Raw genomic sequence first — 18457 nt, 5'->3', positions numbered from 1 at the left:
AGAAAAGATAGAGGGGGGAAACCACTGTGTGGCTAAGAAGTCCGAACAATTTAAGAATACCAACCTTCAACATTAAATTGCAAAGAATTTAAGGGTTTCATTATCAGAACAACATTTCTATTTTAAAACAGCAATTGTCACCTCAATTACCAAACATTTAGAGCAGGGGTGTCAAACTCTGGCCCGCAGGCCAAATCTGGCCCCTAGGTTCCTTTTTTTTGGCTCCCCCAAAGAATTCCGACAATGAACTACATCTGGCCCACCCGTGTTACCAACTCACATCATCATTTTCAATACATGCAATACATAAACATTATTCCTGTACACCATACATGTGACACAAAGCCTAGGCAATGATCACATGGTGCCTGACTACCAGGGGCATTGTGTTTGTTTCAATCCATTACAGACTGCATAGTGTAATATTTAGTGTCAGACAAACTTGTGATGTGACAGGATGAACAACACACAGCCTGCATACATAGAAATTATTATTTTCAACCCTAAAGTGTGTGTAGAGGGGTTTGTTTTTGTTAGTTATGGATGAAGTAGTAAACTTCCTCAATTGTTTCAATAAATTTCAAGTTTGGCCCCCGACTTGGTCTAAGTTTCTAATTTCGGCTCTCTGTGTATTTGAGTTTGACACCCCCGACTTAGAGTGTTGTTGAATGTTGAAGAAAAAGTGATGCAATACAGTGGCAAGCCTGATCCTGTCCTAATTTTTTCTTCTTGTTAATAAATGTAAAATGAGCATAAATTAACAAAATAAATATTATTTTACATAGTTTCAGTCCTTGAACAATGTTATCTTTTTATCTAAATACAGTGTTTATATGATTTGTAAATCCTTGTATTTTATTTTTATTTACATTTAACAAAGCATTGTACTTGAACTTGCATAGCTTTAAATGCAAAGCAAGGTTATGGAGCATGGTTAAGGTCAACCCTTTCTTCTGCAATAAATGAACCATAAAAAGATACAATGAAGCAATATTACTATTGTTTATAGTGTGTAATATATATATATCTTTAAAAAATGATTTTATTATACTTTGACTTGCATATTACAAACATACAAATTACAGCCATAAAATGCCAGTAAACATGGTCAGTGAACTGCAGTGTAGAAGAAGGGGCTGGACATTCTACATATTGAATAAAACACCCCATGTCATGAATTGATTTAAACATTATTGAAACAGTTTTTATCAGTTTTCATATATTTCTTTTATCCTTTTTAGTGTGGCCATGACCTGAATTTGCCTTTGTGTCTGCCTCCAGTAGGACTGGTACTAGGAGGAACAACATTGGTGGCCAATCAATCTCTGCTTCTGTTCACATGTGCTAACAATGAATGTGTTGGCAGGAAGGGGTCTTAGTTTAAACTAGATACATATTGTCTGTGGGGTAACTACATGTCTGAGCATCGGAAACATTTTGGTATGAACAATGATGGCGAACTGCTGATAAGACAATACATTCTTAGAACTTGAAGATTGATTATTGTGGGGTACCAATGGTATTGTCTGGAGCAGCGGTCGCCAACTGGTGGTCCACAAGAAAATTTTAGTGGTCCACGGCTCTGGCCGGTGCACCCCTGAGCGGGGTTAGGGGAAGGATACACTGGCCAGAGTCGTAGGCCATGTCCCCAGTACGGCTCCTAGGCTCAAGGAAGTGGGCGGGTTGTCTCTGTGGACCTGGCTCAGACCTGCGAAGGGAGAGTGGGCAGGATCTGGCATCATGACGTCACTAAAGGAAGTTTCCGCTCATGTGTGGTCCGGAGCCGTAAATTTAGTGGTCCGCCAGTCTGAAAAGGTTGGTGACCACTGGTCTGGAGCAGCCATTCTCAACGGGGGTTATTCCATTGGCTGTTAGGGGTTCCTTGCACTGGAGTTAATGGACCTCCCATTTGGTGATGCCAGCATAGTTCCAATGCCAGCACCACTTGTTAGAGCCAGCTGCAGGACTTTAATGATGTTTCTAATTGTCTATGAAGGTGGTATTCTAGACAACACTGTAGGGGAGCGTTCTTTAAACTGTTAAACAATTTAGGAGATTTTTTTTCTCCCACTGACACCCAAGGAAATGGTTTTAGCAGGCTGTTTCCTGAGACCTGAAAATTATTTGATGGGTTCCTAAAGGATTTAAAAGGATGTGAAAAGCTGGTCTAAATAGCTACATTTAGGAATCTAGATTGTAAAATACCTGGCCTTTGGAAGTTAGTAAAAAGATTTTGGCACTAAGGGCATTTGCATACTCCTTTAATAACATTGGGTAGTGTTCCCACTATTTAACAGGCTGCTTAGGTATCACTGGTTTGTTTCAGTCCTCTGTCATTTGTACTATTTTTTAATAGGACATCCAGCCAAAACTGTTTTTTTTTTTTTTGGCTTACAGCATTACACCATACCCCTTATCACCAGGGGTGTCCATTTTTCTCAGCATTGCCCTATTTCGGGAGATTTCACTGCAAAGAAATGTCAGGAAATGTCAGGAAATTAACCACTGATAAGCTGAATCCTGAAAATCCAGCTATACACTGTTAACTCTGCCAGGATAAGGCATGGAAACTGTAGGTTAAGTACATATATGGAATGTTTATACAACTAAGTTTTTACTTAGTGTTGTGCAGTGACTGTAACAAATGCCAGTAAATGACATCCAATATTATGCCATCTTTCAGTAAAATTCTGGAAAAAAAAGCAGCCAGTGGCAATTTTACAATAGATCCTCTTATTTAATTTGTTTTCAGTGTCAGATTTTAGGGCGATTTTAATATTTTGGCATTACTAAGACTGCAGGACCATAAGAGCCATTCTCCATACTCTGTGTGCTTTTTAACACTTTAAGAAGGTTTTCCTCAGTATCAAGTTGAGGTTTACTACCTCTAATACACACCTTAATAAAAAAAATCTCATTTTTATTTATTTATATTAATGAGGTGCAGCCACCTGATATCTAACCGGTATGAGTATTATTGCTGTACCCCACAGAGCTTCAGTGCTAAGTGGTCCCTGGTTTTGCAGGCATACTGACTGACAGTATCACTAGTAGGTCTATTATTAAAGTGTATCTTAAGAAACAGTTTTACTTTTATTATGGAATTTTAAAAACCTCAGTGCTTGAAGATGGTTGTAGAAACATGGGAAATCTCTAGACTGTTGTCTCTGAACATGTGTTCTATTGCTGGTTTTTGTAAAAACTGTAAAAATGTATTGTTTAAATTATTATCTTTGCAATCCCTTTGTTTCAGTGACTGTGGTCACCAGAATAAAAAGATAGGGATGCATACAACTATAAAAACTTTACAGGGGTTTCCCACATTCATAAAAGTTTTTTTTCCTTTATATACACCTCCGCTACACAGGGGCTGAATATTATACTTGGTTTTAAGATTGAGTGGAGCTTCTATTCACATTCCATATCCACATTTTCCATTTGGTACATTGTTTTTTTTTTGGGTGGGGGGGGCTTTGATGGGATCTACACACCATGCCTACCACTTTGAAATTGCAAAATATTTTTGTATTATGATACAAACAAAAAATAGAAATCATGAGTACACATGGGTTTTCACCCCCCAAAGTTAATGCTTCAAATCTCTGGGAGATCACAAATGGTTTTCGCTAAGAATCACCCAGTATTTAGTGCCATCATTCAGTCCTGACCAATTTTCTTGCCCTTGTTGATAAATAGCATTCCCACAGCATGATGCTACCAGTTCCATTCTTCACTTTGGGAATGGTGTTTTAGGGGTGCGTCATGGTGTTGGCTTCTTTGTAGTATGTGTGAGTTTTGGTTGGACAAGGCCTTCTCTTTCTAGTTTGTGGTGATGCCATGTTTTTTCTATTTTGTTATTGTTTTTTTTGATGATTCATGGGATATTCAAGGGTATTTATTTTTCATTCCACTTTGTGACTATAGTTAAGCTTGTTACATAAAATTCAAATAAATATATAATTCTGGGTTGTAATGTGACAAAACAGGACAAAAATATAAAGCACTGTATGTGTTTTACGTGCAATGCCGTTCATCCTTACAAAGGAAGATTGATATTGCTGGAAATTGGACCAAATATGCACGTATAGATTTTTATTTTTTTTAATGCATAGCACTTACATTTAGAGCTGTGAAAGAAGTGCAGGATCTGGCACCATCCCTTGGGCATGAAGGAAGAGTCCCAACAACTATAGTAATAGTATTTACTTTTTATAGGAAGGAATTAATTTTTTCTTCCCTCAGATAAGGGCTAGTGATGTGCAAAAGCGGAGGGGAGCCAAACAAGCATACTGCATGTTGAGGATTTCAGGGATTGTTAAAACCTGTGCATACAGCAAGACCAGATTCACATCTATGCAGACTACCTCAATGCAGTAACACGCTGTGCATGCATGTTGCTATTTATTTTGAAAAAAATATCAGCATGCATATATAGTATAGAATGACAAAAAATGGCACCTGGACTATAGTGCACCCTAATGCACAGATGTCAGTGGTCCATGTGTGATGGTTTATGTTGCTGTTGATTTTGTATGTGCAATCAGTACCCAGACAGAGAGTTGCTTTCATACAGGCAGAGAAATGAATGACTCCCTAAATTTTTAAATGGACAGAAATGTTGTTTCTCTGAAATTGCATTGAGGATTTTTAAGGCAACAGTTTACATATAAATAGTGCTTTACGGAGTTCTACTTTTATAACAAACTTTTGGGTTGTGTTTCTTCTAAGTGGTACATTTATGTATTTCAAAGTATTTTTGCTGACTTTCCCTTAAAATTGACCTTAGACTGTGTTAATGACGTGTCTGTGGTAGAGACATTAGATTGTGAGCACCTCCTAGAGAAATTTAATGACATGACTCTGGACTTTGTAAAAAACAGTGCAATATGTTGGTGCTATATAACTACAATAATATTATTGATGATAATTACCTGAATGAAGCTGAAGCTTTACTTTATTAATTTTCTGCATACATACTTAAGAGTGCAACTCCACTTTGTTTCAATTAGAATGAAAGAGGATTTAGGGAAAGTGTTTGTCTCATATTTTGACAAAAGCCTACCAAGGGCTTTTTTAGTTTTTCTTTACATTTTATACATTTTAAAAATGGAAAGCCTATAAGAATGTATTGCACAGATGCAGCCAGGGGAAATAACATTTTGTCTAGATGATGGAATTCTGCAGACTGTGGTTGACCGTTAAGGCAAAGGGGGTTATTTAGGGTGAGGGGCAGGGTGCAAAATAAAGCTATACCTTCTAAAGTACAAAAGTACAATGTACTAAAGCACAGGTAATTAAATGTAACTACACAATATATAAATATATTTACTTATACTGAACATGAGATAGTTGCTCAGTTTTGTTTTCTGCTTAGGGTAAAACATTGCAAGGCCTATTGAATTTTAGGATTTAAAGTTCAGTGTAGAAATTTCTGTTTAAAGGATGTTTTTTCTGAATTTGGAAAGATTGGTTTGGAATGTGTAAATTGTCTGTTTTAAGACAAAGTTTTTTTTAAATAGCAAAACTGTTGTAATATTAAAAGCAAAGAGAGAACAAATTGCATTATCATATACCGGTTTCTATTCTGCTAGTGAGTAGGGCTGTAATTGTAACTGGTAAAAAAAAAGGCAAGGCATCAGATAAGAGGTTGTGCATCACTGGAGCATGAGGAGACTAATAACATTCAATTCACTGCAGAAATTAATCACTCACAAAAAGCAGTGTTCATAGCCTTCTACCTAATGCAAAAGTGTAGCTAAATTGTTGTCCCAAACAAATGCCCACAAATCTTAGTGAACTATTTTGCCAAAATTGTGCCCTTAACATACCAAAAAGTTAAAATTTGGACAGTGCTGAGGACAAAATAGGAAATTCAGAACACTTTAATCTGTCCAAACACCACATTAACCCAGTCTTTCTTGATTTTTTAAACATTTCTTTAAGGAACCCCTTCTATAATTACTGTATCCACAGCTCACAGTACATTAGTGTGTTGGCCAGTGGGAAGAATGTCACCCTTAGAACCTCAAAGATCATCACATTGTCACTTAAACTGATCTGTGATCCACAAATTGCTCATTGCCTGAGGAACCCCTAGCAACCTCTGTTGGGACCCTCGAGTCCCCAGACCCTGGTTGAGAAATCCTGCTGCAAACACTGCTTGTCAATCTCCAAAAACCACTGAACTGTATGGAGATTTTTACCTAAATTCATAAAAGCTTAGCAAGATTAGATCAGAAAACAAACAATGAATCAGTATACAATGCAGTAACAAAAGCTCCCTCATAGTCCTATCTTCTGATCTTTCTTTCTCATTGTTCCTCTGGCTTCATAGTTTAGCATGTTTTAAATGTAATGTTTGCTGATACTTTCTGTAATTTCTTGGAACCTTTTATAATCTATATACCTTCACACATCTTTTGAGAAGCATCAGCTGACTGTGTCTGCAGGTATCGCACATAATTGATAGTTGCACAGTTTATTGAAAAACAGTAGAATCAGGAGAATGTGAACTAATACCTATTGGTAGTTAAATGTTAAGATTTCCACATTATGTAGTAAACTCTAACCAAAACATGTATATTTTTTACCATTATATTTGGAGAAGGTAAAATTTGTGTAAACATTTATTAGCCTTCGTGACCCTTTTGGGCGAATTGCACTTCCCTTCCTGTCCCCATGACACCAGAATAGGAAAAGGGAGAAGTGGTTGTCACTTGGATTGGAAGATACATATCTTACCCTTAATTTGTGCTCTAAAATTAGCTTTTGGTGATGTAATCTGATGCTTAGTAGTATAGTCTATAGTTCAGTATACATGATAAATACAATTGGCTTGATTTTTTTGAAGGTCTCCAAGCCTGGAGGGGGATGCACTTTCATCAGTGAAGCTGGGTGATCCAGCAAACCTGGAAAGGATTTCTTCAAAGTAATTTGCTATTTGCTAGCAAATGTTTTGAATCCTGAATCAGATCCATTCCAGGTTTGCTGAATCACCCAGTTTCACTGATGAAAGTGTATCCTCCCCAGTCTTTGAGAGCTTTAATGAATCAGGCCCAAAAAGTGTAGAAATAAGTTTGAATCATCATTTAAAACATTTCTTCATTTGCTTATGTGGGTTTATGAAGAATGACAAATGCATTCACGTAAACTCAGTTACACTGAGACTATACCTCCTACTATGCAAATTTGTTTCTGCTAATTATGATAAGTACTTTAGTGATTGGTAGGTGCTCCGTGTACAAAGCACTACCTCCACATTGACACTACACAAGCTTTAAATTAAGTGGAACCGTAGGAGTAGGATGACTGCCGAAAAACAATGTATCCTAAAAAAGTAGATGATATTCTTACCATCATATTATTCATGTGGTTAAATTAATTGATTTCCAATGTAGTGTTTACACAGACAAAACTTTTTTTCTTATATTATCAAGTGGCATGGATGTTTGTTGTTTTTGCATAGTCTCATCTCAGCAGATGTAACCTCATGTTTATTATACATATAGGCTATATGTACATGTTTCTGTTCAACTTTTTATCGTGTAGTACATGGTGGTAGCATCTCTTGAAGGATGGGGAATTTTAAAATTGATGATCTTCTTAAATTTTCATAGACTTTAGAATGTATTTATCATCTAAAGGGTCACTTTAAGTGTTGACCTATAACAAACAGAAATAGAAGCATTTCCTGGCAGTTGACCTAAACCTATATTAAAAAAATGCATTTGTCAGCAAACTGCATACAATGACATCAGTGGATCTTAAAAGTGATATTTAGAATGGTTCTTCTCTGTTACATGTATTTTGACTACTTTTGTCGCATACACATGTACCTTTTATACTTCTATGTAAGCTCCAACCAAATCTTCATATATGAACTACTTCTAACTCCACTGATTGGCTGTTTGTTGATGATAGTTTATATTATCTCTGATTAGTGGTAGCACATCCCCAAACCTTTATTTATGACAGTGGGGCTTTAAGTATATCTAAACCCACAAATAAAAAATGTTTATTGCACCTTCCCTCCTTCGATGTGGCAGCTGCATTAGTTTTCAGGCTAGGAGCATTATGGAGAAGTATAGAGAAAACTGCATAATACTGGCAAAGATATTCTGATCACCTAATGTTCTCTTAAAGGAAAGCAAAAAGAACCCTGTCTTTATTGTGTAAACTACCTGTACTAGTTCTGCCAATACGCCATGTAATAGCGATGAAAAATAACAGACGTTTCTAGGCCTACAAACATGTATGTCATACATACAATGGAGCAATAGGAAATGTGTTCATTGCAGGATTTCATTGTGAAAATAATAATTAATATTATTTAAGGGGGGAAACTCCTACAAAAAAAGTTAATGCCAACCATACAATATGAAATATTTTTGATTAATTAGAAACGTTAATTCAATCAGAAAGGTGCTTTTCTTTATTATTTTTCATTTTTAATGAGGTTTTTTTAATACCTATCAATTATTGAGCAAGTAGATGGTACATCGAATAATTTTAGTCTATCACAAAGGATCAATTTATACGCTGGTGGCAATATTGATTAAAAATACCATCCAAAGAAAATTGCTGGGTTAAGATGCTCTTTAAATGCTGATCACTTCTGTGTTTTGTCCTCTGTCCAATCTTGCTTTCATATAACTGATATTTCAGAATAGACAGCTGCTACGATAAGTGAATATCTGAAATTAGTATATGGTCATCTTTTGCTTATTGTCTGATCATAAAGTTATTTACGTCTGAGCAGTAGTTCACAGAGGAAGTTTCAGCTGTCTATGCAGACTCTTGACACTTTTTTTTTTTTTGCACGTGATCTGTAAAAAAGGTCACATGTTTTCCTATGTCATTGTATATAATTAGTTGAATATTTCCAAATCCACAGCCTTTTTTTTTTTTTTTTTTGTTCAATACCTACCAAGTGTTTTTTTTCATGCAGTAATTGTTAAGTTATTGAACACAAATTTAGATTTCTACAGTTAAAGCAGAAATGCAGTCAACCATAGCTGAAATGTTTTATCTGGTATTGGTATTGCTTGGTACCTTTTTTATGTACTGCAGTCACATCATCCCACGTCCTTACTTCAACACTTTCCTTTCTCATTAGCCCATGCACAGAAGGGTGGAGGTGTACACTAACAGGAAGACAAATGCAGCTTGCAAAGATTTACCAAGACTTTCATTTTGATAATAATTTATCCAAAGCATTTTGATAATTGCATGACTCCTACCAGGAACCAGCTCACTGTTTGCATCAAAGCTGAGGGCTATTAGGAAGAATATGGAGGCAGAGGGATGTGATGTGTTCTGGAAGCTATGTACATCTCATTCCTGACCACAACCATAAGACGCCTGCATTCAATAGAGAAGCAAAGATATATGGGTCAGTAGGTCCGAAAAAATGTATGTAATGACAGTTTTTTCACTGTCTGAATTGTAAGAATAAATAATAGATAATTCATAGGCAGAAGGGGAATAGTATTACAAAGACCTTCAATATTGTTTTTAATTGAACAAAAGAACTGAATCACATGCTGGTCTATAGCTATACTTTAATGTTAAATTCTGTTTTTGTGTGTCATTTGCCTATTTGCCCACAGACATTTAATCAGTGACGTGGTATTTTTTTTTTTAACTTTGTATAGTTCTTATAGAATGTTGATGTCCTGATTTGACTTTAATTGTCAGTGGCACTCCAAACTCACCTTAGAAATGCATGTTTGTGCACACAAATCAGCACATACCAAATGTTTATGTGATTTGCCACATTTGGTACTTCCTCCTAATAAATGGACTTCCAACCACAACACATTGCAATGCAAATGAAAATGTGTACCTTTTATAAAATGTATCCTGTACCTATAGTGTGAACAAACTCCAAGTAAACTTTCATAATCCTCCTGTCCTATTTCCCTTCATGATTAAGAACATCTCAGATTTTGCATCTTGCCTTTCTTGTTTTATTCTCTGTGCCACTTTTTATGAATAACTTGCAAGACATTAATGGTTTATTACACAGACAATTTCCTTACCTTTTAGAGAAGCTGCTGGAAAGTGCCTTTTAAATTCTGTAATACTTGGCTTTCCTTGTTAACCTAAACAATCGTCTGAAGAGCATATGTGGCTGCTGTCTGGGTAACAGTGGAAGAAACCTTTTCTCTTAATACTCCCATTTTCTTGCCTTTATATTGCTAAGAGCATAGAACAAAAGAACAGCTAGGCTTGCTCTGATCTGATGGGAAGGTTTAATCAAAGTATAGTGTGCTCCAATCTCTTGACATGTAGTGATTTCACAGAACCCATCAGCAACAGTATAGTATTTTGCCTGTAAAAACACACTGCATTTGCATTGACAGCTACAGAGATGGGAAAATGTGCCCCTGAATTACAAATAAGTTGATGGAAAAAAGTGGCCAGCATTATCAGTCTGAAAATGGAGTAAAATATATGATGTATGAATAGTAATGACTGTTCTCAGAATGTGAACAAATAGAAGAAAGAGGTGATATATGGCCAGGGGTTGATATACTGTAAGTAAATTGACAGAAGTGACAGCTGAAAAAATGTCGAAGCCAAGGGCGGACTATATGTAAGATGTACCCATGTGGAAATAACCAGTATATGAGTGTGAAATGTGCAGCCGCTCAGTACACATATGTTTATGGCAGTCTCTTGCATGTCAGTTCCCTCTAGCTGGTGTATAATGGAGTACAAGGGTGCCTAAGTAAGCTGAGCAATGGGGAATGTCATGTGCGTTTTAATGGAAAGGCTATACAATTCACGTTTCTTTGAAAAGAAACAGATGGGTATCACAACATTTGGAAATGGGAATTATGATCTCCATATACAGTTTGAGCTTCTTACACTGTACAATAAAGCCTGCAGCATGGCAAATATAGCCTGGAGAACATCCAGTAACATCTAATAATTTTCCTCTCAGTCTTACTGACCCTGGTCTACCCCCTTTCATATAAAATATAAGAATAAGCGCAGTTGGGAGAAGTATGAATGCATAAAATTTGTGTTTTCTGGATTTGCCACCACCCATAATCTGCCTGCATGGCATAAAGAATCGCTAATTCCCAGGTTAGTACCTAAAGGTAGGTCTAAAACAGTGTGTATAGCAAGTATTTTAATGGATATGGTAAGATTTTATTTAAAAATATAATGAAGAAGATGGGTGCTGAGGGTATATGGAAACTGAAACCAGGGAAGGTAGGAAAAACATTTAAGCAAATGAGCATGTGTATATATACATCTGGAATGGTTTGCTGCATTCAAACTGAACAGTTGTGTGAATGCAGGGTGCTGTAGAGGAGATCGTGAATGGCTTATACTTGGTGTAAACCAGTGAATTGCAATAGTTGGTTTAAAAAAAAATACATTTTTTTTCAATACATAATTGCATTTATTAATTTTAAAATCATTTTGGTGAGCCTAGGACAAAGTAGTGTTACTGTTGGTTTAGTGATGTTTGGTTTAGTGTTGGTTGTTTAGTGGAAAAAGACAGCTGACCTTACTGATGATTCACATTCAACCTTTGTTTAACTCTGTCCTCTTCAGCAATGCATGCTATTCAGACTTCTTGCCAGGAGCACCGGTGTCTATTGCATCCTAAAATATTTACCTGTGCCAGTTGACATGTAATGTAGTAGGAGACCTTGAAAATATGCCCTGTTGCAGGGCTTAATGCACTATTTGGGTTGTATCATCTGGCTGAAATGTTGCAATGATTGTAATTGCAAAACTATTTTTCTTTTCTGTCTATACGATCCTTTTCGTGTAATATCAAAGCTATCTTAAGAAAATAAACAAGACAGCATTTAGAGGAGGGGCTGCATGGTGTGTATGGATTTCCAGTTCTACTGCAAGGGCAGTTTAGCTATTTGCCTCAAATTAGGCCTTATGGCCGAAATCAGATGATATTGATTCAGTGCATATTAATGTGACAGTGATGCCAAAAAAGTTTACCCAACCAAATTTTTTTTTTTTGTTGCTAGTGAAAAATCAGTTCTAACCTTTCTATAAAATAACCCTATTTTTATATATTATTATGCTTTTTATTGTGCCTTTATTCAAGGTATTTCTGTTGACTTCCAGTCTAATGTTCTACTAGTGGTGGTCGTCTTATATTAGGGAAATACTCAGAGTTAACCAAGGGACATTTCCCCTCAGCCAAGTGACTTTTCAGAAAATGTTGTTGGGGCTGTTTGTTTAATTTATTAAGTACCTATGGGTATTGTGGCCAACACTTATTATGAGTACTAAGTTACAGTAAAACTACTTTTCTGTGGCCATCTTTACACTCATGATAAGTGACAAACCAGTGATATCATTCCATGGAAAGGAAAAAGGAAGGTGTAGGACTTGAAGTCTACGTAGATTACATTTTGTTACAGAATAGCCATAACAATTGTTCTGTAAAGGTATTTGCATTTTCTTGGAAATGCATAAATATCACAAGACTAGACACACAGCATAGATTGCTTAACACTTTTTATTCACCACACACCAGCTCTTAATCCTGTGATCTTTAATTAGCAGTTCCAATTTACAAAGTAATTGACTTCTTTCAACCGATTTAATAGACTTTAAAGGAGTAAACTGGTATAGTAGGCAGAGAATACAAACAGCAGTACATCCTGTGCAAAACAGAATGTATGTTTTACAGCCAATAAGTGACATTTGTAACAGAACAGTTTATTTATTGGAATACATAATAGTAGTACAGTAAAGTATGTCTCAATCCACATGTAAGGTTAACTCTATGGGTGATTTTAAAATGTACTATGCGACTGAATCACTTGTTGCCAGCCAACACATTGCTTTTGGTATGTTACAATTTAAATGACTGCCAAACAGAAGTTGGATTATTCTATAAAAAGATTTTGAAATGTGCTGAGCTATTTTGTACATGGTATTGTGTAACAAGTCGGTATAGGTTAAACCATTACAATGGTCATTCTCTACCTGTTTAATATTTGTGTCAGTGTAAGTTAATGTCAGTGTTTTTAGCACTTGTTTGGCATAACTAAGAAGGGACTTGAGATTGAAGTAGAAGTAGATTTCAGTTATCCTAATGTACAATTATACCACCCTGGCCCCGTTAATGAATCTTCCTTACTGTTCTCTGCAATGTGCTATATTTCTCCATACTCCTCAGCCCAGCCTCCACTTCCTCTGGTCATCCCTTTCTCCATCATCCAGCACCTTTTGTACCTTGTGGGTTGGGGAATAATACTTTCACTAGATCTATGTTTTTTAAATTCGTGATCTGTATAATTTAGTCCTTTTTACTCCATATACCACAATGTTCTCCCTTGTTCACACTTTTTTTTATGCAGGGTGAGAAGAAGCTGTTGGCACGAGAAGACCCTTTTCTGTCACCACCCAAAAACAGCTGGGTGGTTAGTAAAAAGTGCCGGGTGATTTGCCTTGCTAGAATGGGCTGGGGAAAACACTGTACCATCTCTATTTTATACATTTTTCTCTATATGCCATCTTTATTCATAGGCCCGTAAATGTGCTTTGAAATCTTTTCCCTCCAGGTTTACAGCAGGTTTTCTTAATTTTTGTTATGGGCCCAAAGTAACCAATATTGTAAATCTTGCTATTCTTGCCTCTGACTGCACTATATTCATATCTGGAGGACAGAGACACATCTGTTCCTCCGATTTGACTGGGCTGACTCAAAAGTGTTCAGAGCCGAGCATTTCCAAATTTAGTGTAAACAGAGGAAATTGGGAACTGTAGTTCCCTATTCTCTAGTTTTCCATCTTGAAGTGGTCTGCAGCACTTCTGGAGCCAAGGTGGAAGGAATAATAATAATGCATGGTATGCCAAATTTGTGCTTCAGAATACATTGTATTTTGGAATAGGGATCCAATGTTTACCTGTTCAGATTTGTTAGACAAATCAAAGTCTATGGGGTGACTTCCATATTTGGGTAACTATAGACTATATGGACATTAAAACCCATTTTGCAATGGGTTTACAATTGTCATAACATTTAGTTAGATTCACCTGAAATGGCAGTGACAGGTTAATATTTTGGACCCATTCACAAATCAGGTTTAATGAATGAAATGGTGACTGTACCCATGTAATACTGAGGTTAAGCACAAGTTTAATCAGCACAATATTATTATGAGTATAATGGAAGAATTGGTGACATTTGCCTGTACACTTGTCATTTGGTAATACAGAACTTCTGTCCTTAATTAGTCATCCATTTCCATGTACATTTGATGCAATCTCCTGCAACACTTGTACTATTTGTGGCAAAGATATAATGAACCTCCTGTCATCTGCACGTCATTTTAATTGACTGGGCTTTATAGATAATTTTGCTTTGTTTCTGTTTTCTAAAATGAGCTGTTAATATTATGTACATATTTTGAGCTATGCAGCCATGTTTAATTTGTATTTTCCGTTGGTAAATTGGAAATCTGTCATTTTAGGGTTAATGAAAACCTAAATTTATTTATATTTTTTAGTTTTCCTGATTAATATAAAGTGTTAAAACTTGATAAGCCACCTTTCCTGCGATTAAGAGGTCCTTAGTGTATTCAGTACATCATCAGCTTATAGGGTTTTCAGATTTGAGAACATTGAATATTGTGAGCAGTATTTAGACTCAATTTCTGACAGTTTAAAGCTGAAACACAGTTGAGTGTATACAATTACAGTGCATCTGTCTAATTACAATTTAAAATATCATATTATAGAACATGGTATTCTATGTATCAATATTAAATTTGTGGCGTGGTGGGTTTATTATATTATGGTGGCCTCTTAAATTCTGTCCATTGTGATGACTTTTAAATTGTCCAGAGTTATCTTGGCAACTGATGAAGAGGAAGCATAGGAGTTTGAGGTGAACTGAGATTTAAAAAGTTTGTCTTTAGATATCATGTTTGAGAAGACGTTAAATATATATTTTTTATATTATTAGTTTTACTTAGTATTTGGTACCATACTATATTTCATTGTACATTTAGGCGTCGGCTGAGGATTATTATTTTTTTTCCTTATATTTTGAAAAATGCATTTTTAACATGACAAAGGCTTCTTTAAAATGATAATGTAGGTACTAAGCAGTGTCGGTATTTAGCACTTTAGCACCCACCTTTTCTGACTGTTTGACACAACTCATAATGAAAATCACTGATGGGTGAGATCAGAATGTTTGATTAAAAGTTCTCATATGTAAATTTTGTAAGTGTTCTACAAAAGTTGATATGAATCTGGTCTTCCAGTAAAATGTTTTGTTCATATTTCATCACAAACATGAGTTTGTGCAGAGGGCTTGTTCTAGGCATTAAAACTGATAATAACCTTATTGTATCTATTTAGATAAGTGTGTTGAGTAAAAAACAATGTTTGAGTAAAATTAAACTACATTATCACAGTACTGAAATTTTTTTTAATTGTTTTTATTTTAGATGGTACTAGACGGGAAGAGGTTGAGGGGGAAGTCAGTGAGGAAGAAACCTGGTTTGGAACAAATTCAGAAACTCCATCTGAAGATTCATATGGTGACGTACCTGATAACTTTAAATTGTCTCCTGCTGACCGGGGTCGTGAATCGGCCACATCTCCTGATACCTCTTTAGGAAGTGCAACTCCAAGTTTGAGCGCTGATTTGATATTAGAAAATGAACTTTTTAAAGAGGCTTCTCATTGTAAAGAACAATTGTCAACTTCAGCATCTTCAGTGGATGAGGATGACCAAGCGGGTCTTAACAAGCCATTAAGCAGTAACCTTCGACGGCTGCTAGAAGCTGGCTCTGTGCAGCTAGGGACTGAAGTCTCTCAGAATGGTAGGGATGACTCGTCAGGTCTTCAGTTTTCTCCTACATCCCACCATGCAAAACAACTCAGTGTCCTTGCCAGAAAGCTTGCAGAAAAGCAGGATCATGGTGACCAATATGGATGTGTACCAACTAATCGGTTTATTTGGAGTCAGGATAGATGGCTGCAAAACTCAAATAATACATGTGGCCTGTCACCTGATTCTGCAATTTTAAAACTAAAAGCTGCTGCTAATGCTGTTCTTCAAGACCAATCACAGTTAAGAACTGAAGAAACCATAAGGTTTGAGTCCTTTACTTCACCATTCAGTTCTCAGTCCGCTAGTTCCACTTTGGCAGCTTTGTCCAAGAAAGTTAGTGAGCGGGGTATGACATCAGGACAAGAGCGTCATTCTCCAGCAGGCCCATTTCTTTCTCTAGCTTCCATGACCTCATCTGCAGCTCTCCTAAAGGAAGTTGCTGCACGAGCTGCTGGTAGTATGCTAGCTGAGAAGAAAAAGCCCCACATTTCAGAGGACCCGCTGCCAATACCCGAAGACAAGCAAGAAAAGGGTACTTCAGTGCAATCCTTGGAACTGTTACTGCTCCCTTCACCAAAAGGACGGTCTTCAAAATCTGGAAGCCAAGGTATAAAGCCAAAAAGAGTTATCTGTTTTACTTTCACTTAGTATGTTGGAAATATGCCAATGTCAGTCCTTTTAATATTCTGATTTAACTTGTTGCTACAAAGTAGTATTGACACAAGAAATAATTAGTCACATCAAAAAGTAGAAAAAAAGGAAATTGGTTCAACAAGCAGTTTCAGTATCTGGTAAAGCAAAGTATAAAGCACAAGTAACATTTTGAGAAGAGTCAGTATATTTTTGGGGCTAAAAGTGTCTTTGTGGGGAGGACTAAAAAGATTTGTGAGCCTAAGGGAGAGGAACTGTTTTTACATTTTCCAAATATCATTGGAAGTTAATGTTTAGACCAATGTCATATTTCTTGGTACTGTCCAGTGTTCTTCCCATCACATTGAGAGGCTAATATCCAGGGCATGACAGAGAGTGGAGCGTACAGAGAAACAGAATGGCAGAAAACTAGGTGTGCAGGTTGATGACCGTCAAGTGAGGAATGGGGTTTTTTAAAAAAGGGTAAAAACAGTCAGTCAGATATGATATTCCTTTAATGGATAATGTGTAGAATAACTTCATTTGGTCCGCAATGTGTCTCTGTTATTATAAGAGTTGTTAGAATGCTCAATGAGATTTCTATATATGTGGCCCCAGTTTTTTTTATGTTGGGATGTGAGTCTTAGTGGATATTCCTCAACTTCATTATTTGCTTATGTCTCCGGTATACAGACTATAGCGGTAATGTAAAATGACCTTGGCTATCAGTGTCAGTGAAGATTTAGTACCATGTTTGTCATTTCTGCAATGGGAACTATGAGTAGAGCTCTCATGTACACATTGAGCAAGCTAGATATTTTTTTTCAATGAACTCATCACCTGTACTGCATGTCTGAAGCAAGTGGGAAGTATAAAAAGGTGGTTGTAACATTCTGGTCTTTGTAGATAGGTATTTTTATATTTCTAAAATATTTCATATAAGTATATCATGTTTGTAAAGTATGCCTTGCTGAGACACCATTTACCAGGTGAAACAGACTAGTTAGATATGTTGGATTTCTATGAAGAAGAATAAGACAGCATTCAGTCATTGGAGTTCACCACTGCACATACTGTAATATTCTACTGCAGGATAATCATAATATTCAAGGTAGTATAAAGAATGTATTGGGTTGTGGGAAATATTGCAGTGCATTTCCACAGACATGGTATACTTTGCTGCTTTAATGTGCATTGCTTTAAAGCTGCCCAATTAATTTAGAATGAGCTTGCATTAGACCGAATAGGGGGGAAATAAAACCTTCTCTTGGCATGTGATAGGAATCTAGGAAAGCTACAATGTAATAATGGTTCCTCTCTTCAACTATTTAACTGTGTTGCTATTTTTGGGCACAAGAATGTTTCGTAAAGTAGAGAACCTGCACAAAGAGAGTAACGCAAGCATGTAAAATGAAGCTGCTACTGTGTGGAGCAATTACATACAGTAAAGATTGATTGAACATCTATGCTGTATGTTGCTGTGGCCCACAGGTATGAAAAAAAGGAAACGTTTTACAGTCTTCCATAGTCCAAGTTGACTCGGACAGCGATTTTCCTTTAATAGCTAAATGTAATATGCTTCCTATAAAAAATCTGCAGATCCCACAGTGCAGTGCTCCTAAATACTTTGTGTTTAGTCAGGTTAAAGTTTTCCACCGACTGTAATTGTATGGAAACAAACCAAAGTTATACTTCCGATTGTTGGGTATTGCATTGATGGGTATTTCACTCGGCCAGCACCTTTTTGACATAAATGCTAATTTACTATTGAGAACAGAACACCTCTTGTTGAGGTAATGTTTCCAGCGCAGAGGCCAAGTAAAATATCCCCTTTCCTTGCATGTGCCCTTGTATCTTTTTCTTTTGTTGCATAGCGTACAGTATGTCCATGTTCCCTGTTAAGTGTTTGTTGAGATTAGATGTGTCCGTAACAAGGGTGCCTTTCTAAATATGAGTACTAGACACATTGCAAGATAAATGGTCCTC

At 36.4% G+C, this 18457-nt stretch overlaps 1 protein-coding gene across 1 annotated transcript in view; it reads left to right on the top strand.

Annotated features, from left to right (window-relative positions):
* Window positions 1–18457, top strand: part of ZNF827 (zinc finger protein 827) — a 106117-nt gene that overhangs the window by 10215 nt on the left and 77445 nt on the right. The window contains exon 2 of the mRNA XM_072406831.1: window positions 15453–16448. Within this exon, the coding sequence (XP_072262932.1) occupies window positions 15453–16448 (996 nt within the window). The remainder of the gene's footprint in view (window positions 1–15452; window positions 16449–18457) is intronic.

This window comes from Pyxicephalus adspersus, chromosome 3, assembly GCF_032062135.1.
Source record: "Pyxicephalus adspersus chromosome 3, UCB_Pads_2.0, whole genome shotgun sequence".
Classification (NCBI taxonomy): domain Eukaryota; kingdom Metazoa; phylum Chordata; class Amphibia; order Anura; family Pyxicephalidae; genus Pyxicephalus; species Pyxicephalus adspersus.
Note: the sequence above shows the minus strand (reverse complement) of the source record. Positions and strands in the feature narration are given on the sequence as shown.